A 22,987-nucleotide genomic window follows, 5' to 3' on the forward strand; every position below is an offset into this window, starting at 1 on the left:
TAACCATCAATACATGATAAAGTCGAAGAACCAATAACAATTATGATAAAATAAAGTTAACAAACCTGGAAAGCGAACGAAAATTTGTATAGGCTATATGACTTGGGGGACGTACTATTCACAGGCTTATTCTTGTAGAACTCAACTTTCCCTTTAAGTGCACTCTATAAGCTACTCAATATTTTTGTAAATATCATGTTGCCCTAGTCATAGCTACAGAAATCCTCCCATACATCAATCAACCCTAACATGGTCTAGTCTATGTGTTGCCTCCTTTCCCTTCCCGTCATCGCCAATTCGATGAAATAGAATACGACCATCTTCATCACTCTCGAACTCAAAGTCTGGAAAATCCTTGTCAAACTCAGTCCAATTCATGTTAGTCCTATCGCCCAAGTATAACTTCCTAAGCCTAAAAGCTTTATCTTGATAAAACTCAACCACATGCCTAGGCCTATATCTCAAACTTGTCATTATATCAAACTCCTTCCGCCCGAAAGACACCTTCTTCTCCAGTAACTTAAAGCCAATGACGTATTACCTATCCTCCTGTACCTACCTCAAAGAATATAATGGCACAAAGATCCATTAAAAACTAACTTAACATCCAAAAAATGACCAAAAACAATTTGCCTAAACATGTACAATTGCCTAGGTGTTAACTTCTTCTTAAATTCGACTCAATTTTTGCTATATGAGAACGACAAGGTAAATTGGTGGAAAATAATCAGAAGTGCGGATTTAGGTACCAATGTTGTTAAACAGACCACAAATCATAGATTGAACTAAATAATCAATTAGGCAAAATAATAACAAAACATAAGCATTATCTTTGGAATCTACTTGTGCCTAAAATCTCAAGGTAAAACTCAGCCGAGATCGTATTCTGTTTATGAAAAAATCGGACCATTTACACCGACGTGCCACGAGATTAAGGTTTTAGCGCCATTCTGTATAAAATCTTGGGGCCAATCTCGAGCCACATATATCCCGAGATTTTATACAAAATGGCGCCAAAAACTTAACAACCATCCAAATCTCATGACACATTCAATGAATATTGGGCACACTTTATCGAATCTCGCCCGAGATTCAAACGGATTTCAAGTGAGATAGGACGAAGTATCCAAGAAATCATCAAATACAGACAAGATATACAAAGAAAGGCACAAATATTGAAAGAACGAAAATATACAACTCAAATTTCTTAGACATCTCAGATACAAGCTAAAACCCTAACAAACGCTAATTTAAGATGAAACCATAAACTAAATAAAAGAAATAATGGAATACCTCTATAATAACAAAGCTTAAGAATGCAAATAACCATGTTAAGGATGCAAATAGTTGTGGAGATGAATAATATTTCAAAGCAAGTGAGGGAGATCTCGGGCGAAGTGAGCATTTGGAATGCTTTTGCATATAGATGAAGGGGTTTTTTCCCCTTCAATTAGGGGTATTTTCATCCTTTCACAAGACTAGATCATTTGAATTCTTAACATTTCTAATTCAATCTCGGGGCCAATCTCGCTCGGGAAGGCCCAAGTTAAACTCTTTTAACAAGTTTTCAAAAAGCGTGTTATTTTTGTAATGTGAAAACTATAAAAGGTTATTTTGGACAATTTTCCCAAAAAGTAAGAAAGAGGTTAAAAAAAGTAGTTTTTGAAAAAAAAAATGTTTGTTTTGTAAGGTGGAAATTTTTTAAGGTTAAAACTAGCATTTTCTCTAAAATGTGCTATATTTGTAAATTTGTTGACATCGTGTTATATTCAATACTATATTAAACCTGATTGTTATATTTACGATTGTTTGTAAATGATGATGATGATGATTATTATTATATTATTTTGAGGCAGGTCAATCTCTAAATAATTGAAAAAATTGGGTTTGAAGATCAAGAAACCAAATGCACCATAAGCTAAGCTCGGAAAAGTAGTGTAATTTTCCCTTTTAAAAATAATAAACTTGCGACAATATCTAAATATATAATGATACAGAATTTGATAGAGAAGTGGAAGATGTGCAGATTTATTAAGAAAAAAGCAAAAAATGAAGGGTCTGTTTGGTAGGCAATCTGAAAACATAATTTTGAAAACAAAAGATTCAAAGAAAAAAGAGTTGTATTACATGTTTTCATATATGTTTTTAGTAGCAGATTCATAATTAAATTTCAGTTTAAATAATTTTTCAAAATGTATTTGAAAATATATTTAGTTACTCACTACATACTAGGTTGAATATAAACCACTAATTAATTTATGAACTTGTTTTATATTAAAATTTTTGTATAATTATTATTTTGTAACATCATATAATATATAATAGGTAATTATGTATTTTAATTTAACAGAAATAATTGAGTCTATAACAAGAAATAGTATATTTGTTATTGTTTTTATCATTTTTAATATAATTTTGCATTTTAAAGTATTGAATTCAAATATGGATATTGAAAACACAAAAAAAAAATTGTTAAACTTAACACTATTTGGATCGGATCCAGAATTTTGTTGACAAGGGACTTTATATAATTTAGTAAAAGTAAATATAATGAATGAGACTTAAACTTTAGAAAGGGTTAAAAGATAGATTTACCACTAAGCTAGTTGATGATTTTGATACTATACCAATTATATATATATATATATATATATATATATATATATATATATCATATAAAAAGTAAAAAGTTGAGAGGAGCTCGAATCATCTAGACTTACACTAAATCTATCCCTAATTTAGATTATAGAATTCAAAAACAATTTTTAAAAATAGAATTGGGACCACCAATAAAATACATAACTCAATGAATTTGACAATAAACAAAATGTGAGTGAGGTATGCCAAGATAACCAATCCAACCCTATCTTCCTCTACCTGTTGTGTGTAAAATATTTTCTGACGAATCGAACCGACGACGCACGACAGTCAAATATGTCAGTGTTTCGGATCCTACACAAAATGACATCAACAGCTGTTCCCCATAAATGCTCTGCTTCACTCCGGCCCCACACTCAATCCAAGATCTTTTTTCTATCTTAAATCTCAAGATTCTCAGCGTAAAATAATAATAATAATCATTTATTATTTTCTTTTAAAATTATCAATTTTACCATTTTAATAACTTTATTGAAATCTAACCAAAACAGGTTCTGATGGGCCATACAAACTTCAACATAGTTTTAGTGGCTAAAATATTATATTCTTATTATCGATTTTTTTTTAAAAAAATTCTCCAGCCTAAAACCAAAAAAAGAAAAATTCAATGTTTGAGAAAAAAATTATAAAACCTCCTCTAAAATATATGAAGTATCTTTTCAATACCAATTAATTTTGAGATAGAATTTTACAAGTAAAATTTAACTTTTAAATGGCGTGTATATGACACGTTTATGCATTTAATAATAGTTTAATAAAACATAAATTAACTTTTTATATATGTTGATTATAATATCATGTTAATTAATGTATTTAAACTAGTATTGAACAACCCAAGTAATCCGGACTATCCTACCTAAATTATACGGGTTTGGTAATTTTAATTTTGGTTTGAGTTGAGTTGATTTTTTTTTTTTTGGTTGAGTTGGGTTCGGACTACATTTTTAAAAATTCGAGTTGATCAACCTGAATTTTGGATTGGGTTGAGTTGAGTTTTTTTTTATATATATTATAACTTTGAAGATTATGACTCATATATTTTCATGATGTTTTTATGAAGTTTGTAATAAATATCTTAGATTTTAATATTTGAATTTTATAAAATTTTAATTATTTGTATATATTATACACAAATTTAAATATTTTCAATTAATAACAAGTAGGGGTGTTCGTGGGTCGGGTTGGGTTGAAAGACTTTTTAGACCCAACGGTTATAAATTTTTTCAACCCAAATAACCCTAATTAAAAAAATGAACTCAACCCAACCCAACCATGAAATGTTTGGATTGAGTTGGTTCGGATTATTCGGGTCATTTATTTAATTTTTTTTTATAAAATGAAGTAAAATGTTTATATGTAAAAATTCGATTTAACTATTTTCATATATGAACTAAGATTAACAACTCAATTTCAATTTATACAATGTATAAACTTTTTTTAAAGTACAAAAAAAAATTTATTTTTAAGAGTTGTTGAAGAATAAATTATTCAAAAAACTGAAAAATTTTTAAAAAAACTAAAATAAATATATATATATCTAATTGTACATGAGAAAAAAAATATTATAAAGTTAATAATAAGTTCGGATTAGTTCGGATTGATTTGGGTTATTTTAAGTGATTCATGAACCAACCCAACCTATAAAATTTTCATTTATTTGAATCTAATCCAATCCAAAAGAATTTATAACCCAACCTAAATCGAATAGGTTGGGTTGGGTTGATCAATCTTTTCAGATTATCATAATAAAAAAGAAGAAAAAGAAAAAAATAAATAATCCAATAATCCAAGTATATTGAGAGTCCAAAAGTAGAGTTTTAATTAATAAGATTATTAGTTTGAAATGATAGAGAAGAGGAGTCAAAAAGGTTAAGAAGTAGCATTTATTGAAAAAAGGAAAAGAGTTTGGATATTTGGACGTTGATGTTGATGAGGTAGTAATATTTGTGAATATTATTCGGGAAAGAGAAGGCAGGTGGTGAGCAGAGTGTCACTCCCACCGTCACCGCAGCAGCACATGTGTGTGTTGTTTGCCTACAGCTTTGCTCTGCTTTACCATAAATACAATACAATACCACAACCCGTTCTTCATTTCTGAGTCGTGAGTGAACAGAGAAGTTTAGGGGGCAATGCGCAATGCAATGAAGCTCTCCTTCCTTGTATCATCATTATGCCTTCTCCTTCCCCTGTGTTTGGCGGCCAATGTCACCTACGACCGCCGCTCCCTCATCATCGACGGCCACCGCAAGCTCCTCATCTCCGCCTCCATCCACTATCCTCGCAGCGTCCCTGGAGTGAGTTATAACACTCCCTCGATTAATTACTTACTCTCTATTCTTCTTCTTCTTTCTTATTCCTATTCCTTTCTCTCAGATGTGGCCAAGCCTTGTTCAAAACGCCAAGGAAGGAGGTGTCGATGTTATTGAGACTTATGTCTTCTGGAATGGCCATGAACTCTCCCCTGACAATGTAACCCCAAAATCATTCTACCCTTTACCTCATTTCTTCCATTACTAACTCCTCTCTTCTTCTTCTTCTTCCTCAGTATCATTTTGATGGCCGATTTGATCTCGTCAAGTTCGTTAACATCGTTCACCAGGCCGGATTGTATCTAATTTTGCGCATTGGTCCCTTTGTTGCAGCCGAATGGAACTTTGGGTAAACTTTTACTTAACCCCATCTTGTAACCTTAACCTTCAACAAATTCTATTTTACACATAGCTTTGTTCTTTGCAGTGGAGTGCCTGTTTGGCTGCATTACATTCCTAATACTGTATTTCGAACTGACAATGCATCTTTCAAGGTATGTAAACGCAATTTTTATTATTTATTATTATTGTTGTTTTTTTCTTTAAACTTCCATCACTATTCCAATGTATCAACATACTCTTTTGACCTTATTTTCCATTTATTCTGTTTTTTTAACGTGCTTCATTTGATTATTGTTCCTATGTCATTGTGGCTCGTTGTGACTATGCGGGAGTTCAGTATTATATGCAGAAGTTTACTACATACATAGTGAACCTAATGAAAAAGGAGAAGCTATTTGCTTCGCAGGGGGGTCCTATCATCTTGTCTCAGGCAAGCATTTATCGTTATTCTAGCCATAGATAGATCAGGTTTTTGGTTCCTTTTCCACATCTTCTACTCTAATGCCCGTGCTTTCTGATAGAATGTGAAGACTTTATTATAACGAAAAATGTTTACAAGTATAGTGTAAAACCCCTCAAGCTAAGAGACATTATGTGCTGACTTTTTATGATGTATATATTTCTCATGTAGGTAGAAAACGAGTATGGGGATATAGAAAGAGTTTATGGAGAAGGTGGGAAGCCATATGCTATGTGGGCAGCTCAAATGGCTGTTTCTCAGAATATAGGTGTTCCATGGATAATGTGTCAACAATATGACGCTCCTGACCCTGTGGTGAGAATCCCTTTCTATATAACTCCTTTTGTATATTTAATGGGGTAATTCACCATTTAATCTAAAGGCTTAAGCGGATGAGTTATGATAAATTTAATCTTATATCACTACTTTAACGCTCCTTCACTTGTGGGTTTGAAAATTTTTACAATGCCCAACTAGTAATAGGGAGGAAAATAACTTTATGCGAGCTTGCACATAGGATCTTCTGATCTACAAACTTGTACATATTTATAATAAGGGCAAGCTATTATTTTCCACATTCCAAAAGTTAAAACCAATAAGCTCAACCATCTAAGATGAGGTTTATAACTTGTGTTCATCTTGCCATTCTTTAATATTTCCGGTTTAGTACACGGTGTTTCATATTACATGTGTTTTTTGATAGCACTATAGTTGTCACATCCCAATGGAATTCCAGTTATGTTTTGTACATTAGCGTGAGTACTTACTATTTGTAAGTACAGGATTGTATGACATTTTCTTGTTCTGTTCTGGCTGAACTTTGGCATGACACAGTATACAGCAGAATGGGCAGTACATGAGGTTTATAACTTCCTATAATAACAATGTTCCTGATACTTGAGATTGCAATCATCTTTATGCTTTAAACTAGTAACATTTGAATAATTGAGATTAACAATATTTCTCTGTATCACGATGAATAGTTTTTCTTCTCCCTTCCAGATTAATACTTGCAATTCATTCTACTGTGACCAATTCACACCTAATTCTCCAAACAAGCCTAAGATCTGGACTGAGAATTGGCCTGGATGGTAAGAATATTTTTATCACTTGATCATTTAGTTGTCTGTATTTTATTCTTGACTAAGCGTTTTTTCTTATTATATACTTCTTTACTATAATACATTCTACCTTGGATAATTAATTCTTCTTAATATAACCTGAAAGTATTAAAATATATGCACGTGAAATTTTCGCATTTACAATTTAAAAAATTTAGAATAATTAAACTGTTAAAGTAAACCATACTAAATGCTTCTTTCTTATAAAACAAACTCTAGATTCCACAGATGTATTTGGATTTATCTTCTATTTGTAGTTTTATTATTATTACTATTTTAACGATCAAAGTTGTTTGAGATAAAATATGATATGGAAGCTTCTGAAATATTTGTCTCAAAAATTTATTTAATGTCTTTTTCTGTATGATCTCCCCTCACACAACTGAAACAGAAGAAATTCACACATTGCGCTTTCTGCTCTGTGCTTTAGTAATAGAGTTATGGTATCAGCAGTTTCCGCATTTTCCAGGTTTAAAACATTTGGAGCAAGGGATCCTCATAGGCCTCCAGAGGATATTGCTTTCTCAGTTGCTCGCTTTTTCCAAAAAGGTGGTAGTCTACAAAACTACTACATGGTAATAGACTTGTTCTTCATTATTATTTATTTATTAAACTATGTTCTTTTTCCATTGTCATTCTAGTGATTTAACCAAATCTTACAGAATAATATTCTTGTTCTTTAGTATCATGGTGGAACAAATTTTGGTCGTACCGCTGGTGGGCCATTTATTACCACAAGTTATGACTACGATGCACCTATTGATGAATATGGTAAGCTGTTTTTTCTACTTTTGATTTGTTGACACCAGGTAGTGCATCATGACTTACTTGGTTTCTCGAACAATTATAGGCTTACCTAGGCTTCCAAAGTGGGGACACCTGAAGGAACTTCATAGGGCTATAAAGTTGACTGAGCGTGTTTTGCTTAACAGTGAGCCAACATATATCTCGTTAGGTCCCTCTCTAGAGGTAATGTTCTTTCAATGGTGCGTGGTGCTTATTTCCATTTTTCAGTTAATATTTTATTAAATGTTTAAATTGATCAATGGACTACTATCTGTACTGAATAAGAAATAATCTAAGTCAAAGAGATCAGATGTACAAATGCTGGGAGACGATGCATCTTCAAACTCAAAAGTTAAGCTAAACAAAATTACTTAATTTTATTTATTTATTTTTATTTTATATTGTTGATAAGGAACAAGATGTGTGTATTATGCATAACACGGCCTAAAGGCAAGGTTTGAAAGAGAACCCCCTCCCTCAGAAAACAACCAAAACAGCTCTAAGAAAGCTTTCTAGTTCATTTGGATCATGGACAAGCTGTAATTACAAAGAATTTACTATTTTAGAGCACCACCAAGAAGCTATGAATTGAGTCTTGCTACAAAAAGAAGCATAAGAAGACAGCCTATCCTAAAAAATACTGCTATTTCTTTCGAGCCACAAGTTCCAAAGTGCTCTGACTGCTGTGGCTGCCCATAAAACCTTTCCGCTGTTTTAGTGGTTCCAACCTCCAAGGATCTCTAAAAACCAATTATAGATTCTGTTCGGGAATCAAAAGGAGAAATTGAATTCCTCACTGACAGGCCGAAGTGGCAAAAGGATCGTAAATAAACAAATGATCAAGGAATTCTTCAGCCAAAGAAAAATCGCCTTTTTTGGAACAAAAATCTTCCAGATAGTATTTTGAAGTGAAGAAACCAGAGTTCTCTATGGTCCAAACGGCTTCTTCCTTCCCGTCCCCTAGCCAGATAGCATCAAACAGACCCACCAAATTGCTCCAACTTGGAATCTCCAAATCAAACAACCCCCTCCGGAAGTTTAAATCCCAATCATTGCCATTGGAATTCCAACAGTTCTCAACCTTACCCTCTTGTTTCATGGGAATACTGAACAAATCCAGAAAAGAATCAGACAAAGCAGAGTTCCCGCCCAAATATCCTTCCAGAAACTTCGAGACATTATGTATTCAAATATTTCCCATGTTTTCCGCCTGAGTCGTCCTTTTGATTTTGTGATATCTAAAGGCTAAAGTCTTATTAAAATATTGCATTGATCCCTTTGGTTATTTGGTTGAGACACTAGCAAATATTTTGGATGAATAAATGAGTTCTCGTACATTATCTTACTAACTCTTTAACATTGGCAGTAAAGTTGATTGACCAGGCTATTTATTGATTTATTTTCATTATTATTTTTTTATCAAGCTGTTTGGAAAATCCCATTCAATATTTTACTGGTAAACTGTAGGCCGATGTCTACACCGATTCGTCTGGAGCTTGTGCCGCCTTTATTGCTAACATAGATGAAAAAGACGACAAGACTGTCCAGTTCCGAAATATTTCATATCATTTACCTGCTTGGTCAGTTAGTATTCTGCCTGACTGCAAGAATGTAGTCTTTAACACGGCAGTGGTAAGTACTGTTTCAGAAAATGATCCTCCAAGTGTTAGCTTCCGTTCCATGTACTTTCAATTCGATCTAGACCTAACACTTCCTACAGATTAGGTCCCAAACAGCTATGGTTGAAATGGTTCCCGAAGACCTTCATCCTTCAGTGGATGTAACAAATAAAGACTTGAAATCCCCCAAATGGGAAGTCTTCGTAGAGCAAGCTGGAATTTGGGGTAAAGCTGACTTTGTTCAGAATGGACTGGTTGACCACCTCAATACCACAAAAGATACAACAGATTACCTGTGGTATACGACCAGGTTTGTCTTTCTTTGAAGAGAGAACTAAAATTATATCTAAAGTTCTAAAAGAATGTGGTAGCCTTAGGTTTATAGAATCGCTATCATAGGAAAATGGAATAAGATGATAACAGGAAGAGCAAAGTATTTACTCGATTTAGTATTTGTCATTCATCATCATTGCTTGCATTTTTTCAGACAACTACCTAAGTATTTTTTTAATCAAGTTTTCTATTATCTTTTATACTTTCAAGGACTGAAGGAAGGAAGCTGGGCTATACTTTTAGGCTTTTTTTTTAATTGATGTAAAAATTTTGTAGTTGCCTTTTTTTCTTTTGTCAGTCCTTCGAGTTGCCTACTTTTAGATGATAGGTAACCTTTCTGTATCTTCGTTCTAATGCATGTTATTTGTGGTCTTATGAATTTTTGGATCATAATTCATCAGAGTAAAGTATGCTTGCACAAACATGGGAGGTTGTGTCAATCACTGATAATTTACCTTACTGGCAGCATTTTTGTAAATGAAAATGAAAAGTTTCTCAAGGGAAGTCAACCAGTTCTTCTGGTCGAATCAAAGGGCCATGCTCTTCATGCTTTTATCAACAAGAAACTGCAAGGTGCTTAATTATGTATTGAATATCATGTCTTTAACTTCATATCCAATTACTCGCATACTGGTGCAAGTTGACTAATTTCGATCTATAGTCAATTTCATCTTTTTGAATTCCATTCTTTGCCTTCTTTCATTATTTTGACTAACAAATCCTTGTAAGTAGATTTAGATGTCTGGGTTGATTAGTCATTGCCTTCTTAATATGGTTTATATAGAAACAAGCTCTAAGAGGACATATGCATTCTTTTTCGACGTCGTTTCTCTTCATTTCTTTTTTATCATAGTTGAAAACGTGCGTGATATGACCGTTAATCTTTTGTCATATAGTTAAAAACTTAAGTTATAATTTGCATGTTATTTAATCGATTACTCCTTTTGTTAATTTTATACATTAATGATTTTTATTTCTGAGGCAATACATTAATGATATTGTTTCTTACAAAACACATGTTATTTAGTTGAAAGATTTGTAGCTTTCCCCCAAAGGTATTGAATTGCATTATAGATAAATGGACCTTACAGCCTAAGGTCAAGACACAATCTAAAGACAACCAGAAGAGATAAAGAAACAAGGACAAAAAAAAAAAAAAAAAAAAAAAAAAATTAACGTAGACGAAAAACTCACACAAATCAAGGAAATAGGTTCCATGAAGAAGAGCCAACACGAATCTAATAGAAGCACCAAACCACTTAAAAGGAACAGAGAAAAATGTCAGATTGCACAATCTGGCTAACCACCTGGGATGGTTGCAAAGTATCCTATGGACACAAAGATTACTCTAAATATGATAAATTAACACACCAGGTTACTCTCCAAACCTTACGCCGCAATGGATTGTCTGTACTAAAATGACAAATCCAATCAAGCTTAAGAGAACATCCCCCAAATAGCTTGACTAGAAGAGTAATCAAAGAATCAATGGTCTCGAGACTCAACTCCACCAGGGCAAAGAACACAAACACTAGGGTTATTAGGTCACCAGCTATGTAACCAATTCCAAACAACAATCTAGATAGTGAATAAGTGTTTGGGAATGTTACCTCTAAATCAAAGGAAGCTAGACCAAGGCACCATCGGATGCCTATGCCGCAAGGACTCTTAGACACTAGTGAAAGAAAATGCTCCAGAATGATAAGGGAGCCAAGTCACACCACCCTCCCTCCCAGCCTCAGCCAATATTGGATGTACTCGCTCCAAGTGTTGAACCAACTCTCTAGAATTAAAAAGATATTATGTTAGAATACTTCCAAACATGAATCAAGATCCGAGTTTATCGAGAATTATAGAAGGAAATACAAGATAATCCAAGTTTATGGTACTTGGAAAGCCCTCTCTTGAGCATACCAACTCAAGCCCTTGATTGCTCAACTAATGCCCCCTTCTCACACTTAGCATCCCACTATTTATAACCACACTTAGTAACTAACTTCCTCTCTAATTACTCTTATATCCCTAACCCCGTACTAATTACCTAGGTACCTGACATATTAGAAATAGTACTTTGTTAATTTATTGTTCTTTTATCTCAAGGAAATTAGTTATTTGTTCAATAATGACACATTGACACGAAATTACTTAAGTTAATATTTTTCATGTATTTCTTCTCATAAGCTATTTTTTCATGTATAGCATAGATTATGCAGTGGATCATTCTAAAGTTTCCCATAAAACATTTTGGATGCACCATTTAATATATTTCAACTACTGTGTACAGTTAGTGCAACTGGGAATGGATCAGATATAACATTCAAATTTAAGCAAACCATTTCTCTCAAGGCAGGAAAAAATGAAATTGCTCTACTAAGCATGACTGTTGGTCTACAAGTGAGTTACTCCTTGAATTTTGTGCTTTTGTATTGTCTCAAACCATACGGTACATATTTTTTAATTGAAAATCATACTCTACTTTAAGTAGATGAAGCAATCAAGTGAAATCTTGATGTTTAGCTCATGGGGGAGATGATGTCTTTGGCTAAGTTACACGTCTCCTTTTGGGGTTTCTGTTTCTGTAGCCATCTTTTGAAGCCTTTTTGTAGTTTTCTCCTTTATCAAAGCAAAGGCTTGTCTGCATGATAGATTTTCTTTTTGATTGTGAAAGAAAAATCCCAGTATAAAATTCAGGGCAGTTGGGGCACTTCTTGTACTGATGTCAGGCTGCTATCAGCAATGGGAGCATCCTTATATAACAATTATATGCCTTGCGGAATCATGCTAATAATGTAAATAGTTATCAAAGTTGCACTAACCCTGAAACGATTGACTTACCTCTTTTGAACTATCTAGGGCTACTTTTTGCTTTTGATATCTTATTGTTTTTTTTTTCCTATATTGCAGAATGCAGGACCATTTTATGAGTGGGTCGGAGCTGGACTTACAAAAGTTGTTATTGAGGGGTTTAACAGTGGCCCAGTGGACTTGTCTTCTCATGCTTGGTCCTACAAGGTAGCTCTCTCTTTCTCTCTCACGCACGAGTCAACAAAATATTCTTCCTAAATATTAGGTGCTTAAGGCATAAGGAGCATAACTCATCTGCTTAAGGCATTAGGCTACCTTTTGAAAGTACAGGGGGCATAACCTTTCTTTTCAGGAATCTTCGAATGTATAACTTGGAAATGATGGTTTGAACAATACATTTTATTCAACCTACGTTAATTTACCAACTTCCCTACTTCTCATGCACCAGATTAACGAGCTTTTCATATTTAAGATGTTATATTCTTTTTTTTAAAAAAAACTATAGTTCACACCTGGAAACATTAAGAGGGCCTGAAAGTTTTTGAAGGGACTTGGGGGAACAAAACAATCATTATCACAGTGGTCATGATATGCCTCCAGTATTATAACTTCTGCAATTTTTAGATTGGGTTGCAAGGTGAACACCTCGGTATTTACAAGCCAGATGGGATTAAAAATGTCAAATGGTTATCATCCAGGGAACCCCCAAAGCAACAACCTTTAACTTGGTACAAGGTATGTATTTGACTTGTGATCATACATTTTGCCGTGAGAAAATGTTCTGTTGTTATCTATGTTAGGTGGTGTTGGATTAGTGGTATAAACTTTTTGGTGGAAAAAAGGATCTATTCCTTTTCTTTTCGTTCTGTTTGTAAAACAGATTACATTATAATCAATTTTGCAGGTTATTCTGGACGCTCCATCTGGAAATGAACCCATTGGGCTGGATATGGTTCATATGGGTAAAGGCCTGGCATGGTTAAATGGGGAAGAAATAGGAAGATATTGGCCAAGGAAAAGCTCTATTCATGATTTGTGCATTCAGAAGTGCGACTACAGGGGCAAATTTAGACCAGACAAATGCTTAACCGGATGCGGAGAACCAACCCAACGGTGGTATGTCACACATAAAAATCCCCTTGTTTGAATTATTATAGTGTTAAAGTCCGTCTAACCTGACTTTGTAGGTATCATGTTCCAAGATCTTGGTTCAAGCCATCTGGAAATATTCTGGTCATTTTTGAAGAGAAAGGTGGAGATCCAACAAAAATTAGATTATCTAAACGCAAGGTCTCAGGTATATGTGCCCATCTTGGAGAAGGGCATCCTTCGATTGAGTCGTGGTCTGAAGCTGAAAATGTAGAGAGAAAGAGCAAAGCAACAGTCCATTTGAAGTGCCCCGACAATGCTCGAATAGCTACAATTAAATTTGCAAGCTTTGGAACTCCACAGGGAAGTTGTGGATCCTATAGTATAGGTGACTGTCATGATCCCAATTCTATATCCCTGGTTGAGAAGGTAATGGTTTACTTTATTCTCTTATGCAGTGTTCTTATCTCTTCGGTAGTAACATTGTATTAATTAAGATGTTTGGCTTCTGCAGGTGTGTCTTAATAGAAACGAGTGTAGAATTGAGCTAGGAGAAGAGGGATTCAACAAGGGTTTGTGTCCAAGTGTGACGAAGAAATTAGCAGTTGAAGCAATGTGCAGCTAGTAAGAAACGACACATTCATTCATTCTGAATACAAAATCTTATGAAAGAGTGTTATCCATGTGTTGCTTCCATTGGTTTTTCTAACCATGTTTATGAAATATGAGAAAAGATGCTGCTTGTCTTGGTCCTTGTACTAGAAATATCAAGGTCTATTAATGTTTTTGGGTCAAATCTTTATTGTTATACTGAAGTGGGTTTTGTAAGGAAATATGAGAGTTGAGAGGTGTGTAATATTTAACGTTTGAGCTTGTACGGGCTTAAGTATGAGTTGCAAACATTTTTAAAAAATAAAAATAAAAATAAAATGATGGCCTTTCCCTTGAACAATGCTACTGTGATTGAGTTTATCAAAAGAGCAACGATAGGTGCATCCAATCACATGCTCTCTTTTTTAGAAAAAGAAAAATAAAGGAATAGTTCATGTGACACATTTTCTTATTGGATGCTGCATTTAAGTTTTTCCTTAATAAATAACCATAAAGATAAATATAATAAGTCATAAAAATATAAGTGTATTTGCATACCTAGCAATAATATTATAAGGGTATTTACAAACTTGCAATAATTTTCTTAATTTTGCAAGACTTTTAAATGTTCATGAACAAGCTGACAGTGAGAGCATGTGATGTTACAGATTATGAATGTAAGTTAATGAATAGCAACCAACTATAGCCGTTAGTAATGAAGAAAGTGTTGAGGGGATTCGTATATGTTGTTCAGATCGGCTGGTGCTGTATTTGATGAATCAAATACCATGGTCTAGATCTGGCAAAAGCCAAAGGCCTCCTAAAGTAATTCGTTTTTGTTTTTTTATTAGAAAAAATTTCATAGATAAAAAAAATATCAAACTATTTAAAGAAATAGAAAAAAAATACTGATAGATATTGATAGATTTCTATCAGCGTTTATCATATAATATTAATGATAGACTTTTATTAATTTCTATTACTGATAGATATTTATAGAATTTTATCAATCTCTAAAAAAAAGATTAAATTTTACTATTTTGTAAATAGTTTTCCTTATTATTTTATTTTTGAAAATCCACTTTTTATTATTCTAATATTACCTTGTTTGTAGATCAACAAATATATATGATAACTTTATATTTGTTATATCATTTAAGTGATATATTTTATTTTTAGTATATATGTATCTTGTGTTTGGTAGTAGAAGTTGTTTGTATTCAATCAATTCGATTTAGGTTTGACATTAGTTTTTTTTTTCTCTTTTAATATATTAAAAAAAAATTATTTGATTTTGATGTATCAACTGCATACCAAACATAAATCATATAAGTTAATTTGTTTATTTTCAAATTTTGATATGATTTTGATGACTTGTTATATTTAATTTGGTATATCAATTGTATAATGTATATATTCATATTTTGTATATCAGTTGACCCATATATAATTTAGAGAGAAAAATATCAACGATATTGTTATTGATAAACCAAATATAAGTATATAATTCAAAATGATATACTAAAAGTTAAAATTTCAATTGTATATTGTTACTAATTAAAAATGCATTTCAAATATACTTGCCATCAAGGGTATTTGGGGTGAGGAGATAAGATGAGATGAGTTGAGATATGAACGAACTCATTGTTTGAGAGGCTAACTTCGTATGTCACCAAAATTTTATACCGTGTTCATCAATAGTGCACTCAACCCTTTTCACCAACATTGCCTCGTTGCTCAACACCGGGACTATCTTGGATAGCCAACTCCACAACCATTGCTATGGCAACATCCAACCACCACTATTGACAGCCAACTCCAGAAACCTCCAACAGTGGCCACTCCACCAACTCTGATGACCATTATTTTAAATTATGACTACTACAAATTCAGATTTTGTTGACACAAGAGTTTTTTGTTTTTTCGATGCACGTGACATAGAATCGTCAATAAAACCTTAATTTAAAGCTTAAAAAAGCTATTAATTTAAAAATACATATAACACATCAATGAATGTCTATATTTAAGTTGGTACACAAAATTGTCAATAAAAACACATTTGTTAACATAAAACTACGTAAGGTCTGTCAAATGTTGAATTCTCAATTTTTTTTTTTATTATTTAATAGTATTTTATAATCGTTCTTTATAGTAATTTAACATCAATACAATCACATTTATCAGGTAAGAAATCAAAACAAACTTGTATTTAAAAACACATTTGAGAAAAATTGTCACATGCACAGATTCATTATATTTAAAATTATCACATGCACACATGTACTGTTGGGAGTTTTGGAGAATGAGGTTTAGGGTTTACTTTTGGATCATACATTTCAATTTTTTTTATTTAAGTAATCATTTTACAAATTTGTGCATATAACAGTAGCAAAGTCATTTTTATTTCAACACTTCCGCTAAAAAATTTTAAAATAAATATGTTAAATATGACAAACATGAATTATACTTAGGTTATTAAGATCCTTGTACTTGGTCATTCGAAGCACCATATAACAGATTCAAGGCATTTCAACAGAAAATTTCTAGTTGAGTTGCTGGAAGAGTTCGTTGGAAGTAGTCTCTTATGAGCTTCTATTGAAATTCTTCTGTCGCTCCACAAATAAAGTTTTGCTACATTTTGAGATTTTCTCTAAAAATTCTATCTATTTCAAGATCAAAAAACAAAAGATTAGCTCCTTCGATACGTGATATGCACCACAATACCACCACAAAAGAAAAAATACAACTTAAATTATAACCTATCCAATTCTCAAATATTAACCCAATTTGTTATTTTGATCTCTGGCAATGGCGCCAAAAACTTGATGTAGCTCAAGTGCACTAGTAACTTGTAGAAATACAAGTTGTTCTTTTAAAGTTTGAATAATTAGGATCAAATAACAAGAAACACATTCATTTCAGTAGAAAAACACATAAAATTACTTATATGCGTTCAATACATACAAAAGCATCATTTTAAGAGAAAAATGCACTGCTAATGCTTGATAACATAGGAATTGCGGATTTTCACTAAGTGTTGTAGAGATGCGAACGTAAGAAGCATGCGTTGGAACCAAGCAGACGCAAGAAGATACATTTTGCTCGTGCACTTAACATCAAATCTCAACTTGCAATACAAGCAACCTAACAGACGATGTCTCAGTTGATTAGAATGGCGGGCAACTACAACAGGATATGGAATTTAATGGCATCACATCAAGATGCTAAAGCTCAACACCTATAAAAAGGAGATGTTGTCCACCTGAAAAAGAGTTAGTTAGAAAGTCATAAAATTAGACACTTAGGAGTAGACAATAGCTCTCTGTACAAAATAGTCCTCAGCCGTCTACAAGAAGAAAAGAAGTTTGAGCACCATTTTCACCGTTGATACGGAGGTTCTGTTGGAGTTAGAGCTCGAGAGAGACAACCTTCAGCACATTCTCACCTCAGTCACAACGGCAAGCACCTAAAATCAAGCCAAAGGGAGCAAGAGATTGACCTTAGCGGCTTGACACATTTTTCTTTCCCTTAATTAGCATTTTCTTCCATTATTTATCTTGATTGAACTAGGATTCTGTAGAAATATTTCATTATATTAATTCAATCATGATTTTATTCATTTCCACATCCATTTTCATACTTTTCTTCATCATGAGTAGCTAACTCCATCGTGGGTTGATGATGTATTATTTTATGTGGTGATTTTATGAAATGAATTGTGGTGATGGGAATGCATTGTACAACAAGTTTTCTCAGCAGAATCGAAGTATAAAACCTACTGAGTTTCTTGGTAAGTCCAGGGTCGAACTCAGGGACTAAGGAAAACGGTATGCGGTGATAATTTTTTAGAAGACTTTATGGTAACCAATAAATCAAAGAGTTGTTTTTGGGTTATTGTATGAGGTAATAAAAGTATGCGGCGGAGTTAAGAAAAGAGTTAATAGTACGGAAGATGCGATGAGTATGTGGGAAATGGGTTAAGAAAGGGTTCAGCTAACACTTCCTAGGATTGCGTTCATGTTATGTGATCATGCAACACACATACAATAGCAAATCATCTCTCAACGCAAATGCTACGGCTTCTAGTTTTAGAATGCATGCGATATATGCGATAAGTCTATAGGGCCTAAACATAAACCTCTATTCTTGTCTATGCAATGACGAATGACACACACACATACAAGGCGACCACATAATACCATAACCTATCTCTAGGGGCATGCGATACATGTTGGCAAACAGAGCTTATCTCTAAGTCCCTATCTCTTGCTTATGCAGATCTAATCTTGCTCTCTTGAGTCTAGATTCTAACCTAGCTCTCTCAATTCTTAGGTTCTTTCTTTAGACTCTCTCTCGAGTAGCTCTAAAGGGGTGTTGAGCACAACATAAGATAAGATGATTGCATGTGATGAAAATCCTAGGTCATGTTAGCTAAGTTCTTCTCAACCCATTCGATAAATTTAGCTACTCATGCATGCTTTTAAGAGAGTGAATAGATGTAGATAAGCAAGTTCCATTTTATAAATATAGAATTGAAATACAGAATAACAATGCAGAATAAGAATAAAGAGCTTGGTAGCAATCTCTTGCTTCCCAAGGCTTTTACACTGTTTTCTCTACTCTGCTCAAAAGATAATCTCGCTCTTGCGAGAGTTGACCCTCTCTCTGTTTTTCTACGCCTTCTGGGTTCTCTCTCGAGCTGACCAGAGCGATCTTCCGGTGTCTCTTCCCTTCTCTCGCTCTGCCTTTTAAGTAAAATAAAAAAACTATGAACAAGGCTAAGAAAATTATCTAACTGTCTAACTCTCCAACTAGCCGAACTCCCAACTCCGAACTGAAGGTGGCCTCTGGTATTTATAGAGCTTCGGGGTGAAAGGATTCTTCTCTCTTTTGATTGCAATGATGGGATGACATTAATTCTCTGTCTGAAGCGCCGAATATTTGTCACCAAAAAGTTGAGTGTACTTGCTACAGTAATTCGTTAACGGTTTGTCAACTTAATTCGGAATCGACCGTCATCAGCTTTCTGTCCCATCGTGATTTATTACACTTTTTCACCCGGATGTGCCCACCAAGTTGCGCCGACTCTATGCGACAACCTTCTTGAGCAGATATTTACGAGTGCAAATCACCGCATAGCCTTGCAGTGATGCAATCTTTTGATGCGGCCTTGCGTTAACGCAATCTCTTGATGTGCTCGTTTAGCCTTGTGTTAACACAATTTTTTTATGCGCTCGGCCGTTGATTTCTTTGGATCGCATTTTTCCCCTTGCGTCAATGCATATTCTGCATGCAAATACATAAGTTAATTGTTTTAATGTGATTGACGCATGCGACCGCAATATTGTGAACTTAATGCATTTGGATGCAATCTTGTATATTTTTATCAACGCAAACATGCATTGTTTAATAACTTAGCACTGTAATAACGTGCATTTCTGCCCGTTATCAGTTAGGTAGAACTAAATGATAATCTGCTAAGTCACATGTGTGTGTGTCCAACTTGCTTATTGTATACTTAAATGACTTATGCTTGAATCCATCTGGTCAATCATTTTAAGTAGAAATAGTTAATTGCTCAAGAGAGTAAGTATCTGTGGAACGCATCAAGTAAGAATATTGACTAGCTTTAGAGATAATGTTAGTCATATTGATCTGTTATATCAGTAAACGCATGCATTTTAAAGATAAGATAAGTGTGGCAAACACATCGAGAGATGAGAAAGATAATAGAAAACAGAACCTGGACACATCACACATGCACACTTAGATATTACCAGTTAGTTTTCCTAACCCCATCTCATTCCATTTAATTCATCCAAACTTGTTGTCTATATTGAGGAATCATCACATTATATTCCAACACATTCCATACTTTGTCAACGCATCCCATTTCTCTAACCTCTCTCTTGCATGTATACTGGCTTAGATTAGTTTAAAATTGTTGGATTTTATGTCCTAAAACTCGTAGATAATAAATGTTATTAATTGGCCACCATCAATAAAGAGTTATAGATTTTAATTTAATAAATGTTATTGTTTTTGTTGTTTGTTTATTTTTGTCTTAATAACCCTATATCCAATAAACTAACATCCAAGGTTGTCTTATGAGTCTTGAACTGTATGTGGAGACATACAGAGATCAATGTTCAAGAGATAACCTGAAGGGTCTATGGTATAGGGATAAGGCTGGGTACCTTATCTTGATAACACTATGGATATGATCCACTTTGTATTTGATAAAAACACAATTATCCAACGCGTTCGTGTAGTTGACATGCCAGTAGGGGTATCCTATGCAATGAGTTTGCATAAGATTGGATTGTGAAATAGTAACCACTAGATGTAACTGTTGGGGTTGATGCCCTAAATCTCATGGATTCTATAGTTTGTAATTGTAATGTACAAACAATTTATTTATTTAGTAAAATATGAGATGTTTTATTCAACATTTAGTAGCATTAACCCACTAAACCAACATCCAAGGTTATCATCTGTAACTTAAACATGTATGTAGAGGCATACAGGTAGATCATGTTTACATAACCTAAATGGTCTGTAGTAGATGGATAAAGCTGGATACCTTATCCTAGTGCACTACGAATACGACCTGTTTTATAAATGTTACAATTGTTGTAAAGTACTACAAATGGCTGATCCTGATCATTCATGTAGAGACATATGAGCGGGGATATTCTATACAACGGGATTTGTATAAGACCAGATTATGAAATGATTAGTCTCATTATATAACACCGTTGATAATAGAGACTTATATTTCACTAGGATAACCATAGGTGACATGACCTAAATCCTGAGTGAATTGTGAACTCCTGCCTATGAAGGCGGTCCTTTGATTTGTATGGGTGAGAGTGGCCAGATCACTGACTCAATAAGCCTACTACTTTAGGGATTCGTCTGATTGGGGAGCTAGGAACACAGCTACACAAGACAAAATTCACTCTTTTCCTAACATCTGAATAAGTAGATAAATTGCTCCTTTAAGGGCTGATTCCGGGGCTTGAACAATGTGGTACCATACCTTCATACCCTCTCTTGGCCTGAGACGGGTTTGGTCATAGTTGGATTTTGACTTATTGTTCATTAGAGGAACCAGTGGTACTTGAGGAGTTAAATGTAACTATAAGGGCAAAACGATAATTTTGGCCTAGCTGTACTTACGAGCAATTTGTGAAGGGTTATCGTACTGTTGACTGGTTATATCTAATGGACATAGAAATATATTTGTAGTGCGGAGAGTGTAGTTGTCGGTCTTTAGTGGAGTGATCGGTAGTTAATGAATGTTTAATGATTTAATTAAAGAAGTTTAATTAATTATTCAAATACCATTGAAGTTTCAATCTATAGGTCTATAAGGTCCTCTCTGTAGCTCAACAGGAATTATTGAGAATTAATTTTGGATTAATTTGAATCGTTCAAGTTAATTAAGGGAATTAATTATATGTGATATAATTAATTTAAATTAATTATATATGATATAATTAATATAATGTATTTGATACATTATAATATAAATTTTATTTAGAGAGAAATTAAATTTGAATATAATTCAAATATTAATTATATGGATGAGATTCATATAATTAAATTTAGTATAAATGTGATTTATATTAAATACCATACATTGATGAGAGAATTAAAAAATATAGGTTATATTGTATGTGATACAATATAAAAACTATAGGTTCTGTATTATATGACTTCCCTCCCTTTAATTCTCTCATCAGATTGTAGAAGGGAGTGAGAAGTTGTTACGTGATTTTAATCCTCTTCACTGTTATATTTTTCACAGACTCTTTGCAGTGTGTATTCTGTGAGATCTCTTTGTATTTTTTTCCCCAAACACTGCTCCTCTCTAAATCTACTCTCCCTCTCCAAAACTTAGAGCCCACACCTCCCGAAAATTCTTTACTCATAAGAGAATACAGAAGACTCTGATTGGTAATGTCTTGTACGAATTGTTCGTGAAGAAGGTTTCAATTTCTTCAAGGGTAAGTTTTTCTTGAAACCCTAATTCTATTTCTCCTTCTTCCTTGCATGCTGTAAAATTTTTGTGTTTTGCATAATCTTTGGTTCTGTAATTTTTGTTCTTTGTAAAATTAAAAATTTGGACCGATCTCTGCTTCCGCAATGGAACTTTACCGTTCCTACAGTAACACTATTAACTAGTTAAGTTCCTATTTCAATATGATGACCTAGGCAACTTAGTCTTAATCCTGAGTATATTATGAACTCCTGTTTACAAGAGGTTGTCCTTTGATTTGTATGGGTGAGGGTGGCTAGTTCGCGGACCCAATATGCTTACTATTTTGTAAGACCGAGTGGGGAGCTGGGAACATAATAGAAATTCGCTCATTCTCGTCTTAAGGGTAAGTAGATGAGTAAGTGGTGTCTTTGAGACTTGCACAAAGAGCCCTACCCTCTCATTGGTCCGAGAGGAGTTTCTATTTATTGGTTGGACCATAAATAGATTGTTCATTAAAGGAGCACTGGTACTTAAAGAATCAAAGGTAACCCAAAGGTAAAATGGTAATTTGATCAAGTTAGAGTTACGAATACTTGTGAAGGACTAACTTGTTGTTATTGGTCTACAGTCGTGGACACAGAAATATATCTGTATGAGAAGAGTACAACTGTGGGTCTTTAGTGAAATTTACCCACAATTAATGAATATTTAAAACTTGGTTAATGAGTTTAGCCAATTAATCTCATATTGTTAGAGCTTCTGATCTACAAGTCCACCAGACCCCTTTTGTTAGCTCACTAGAGGATATTTAAGAGGGATGATTTGAATTGTTCAAATTAATTTGAGGAAACCATATATTAATGTGATTAGTATATAATTACGGATAT

General features: G+C 33.6%; 1 protein-coding gene across 1 annotated transcript; it reads left to right on the forward strand.

Annotated features, from left to right (window-relative positions):
• The first annotated feature begins 4,509 nt into the window (after positions 1–4,509).
• BGAL10 (beta-galactosidase 10) lies at positions 4,510–14,474 on the forward strand. Its single transcript, XM_039045573.2, has 19 exons — positions 4,510–4,952; positions 5,032–5,127; positions 5,204–5,316; positions 5,395–5,461; positions 5,647–5,739; positions 5,941–6,084; positions 6,772–6,860; positions 7,360–7,465; positions 7,574–7,661; positions 7,741–7,859; positions 9,144–9,308; positions 9,397–9,605; positions 10,095–10,201; positions 11,913–12,022; positions 12,533–12,640; positions 13,058–13,168; positions 13,338–13,549; positions 13,621–13,951; positions 14,037–14,474. The coding sequence occupies exons 1-19, from the start codon at positions 4,788–4,790 to the stop codon at positions 14,145–14,147; spliced, it is 2,544 nt and encodes an 847-aa protein (XP_038901501.1). The 5' UTR covers positions 4,510–4,787; the 3' UTR covers positions 14,148–14,474.
• Positions 14,475–22,987: the final 8,513 nt, after the last annotated feature.

Source organism: Benincasa hispida, chromosome 10 (assembly GCF_027475165.1).
Source record: "Benincasa hispida cultivar pf3 chromosome 10, pf3_genome.v1.1, whole genome shotgun sequence".
Taxonomy (NCBI): Eukaryota; Viridiplantae; Streptophyta; class Magnoliopsida; order Cucurbitales; family Cucurbitaceae; genus Benincasa; species Benincasa hispida.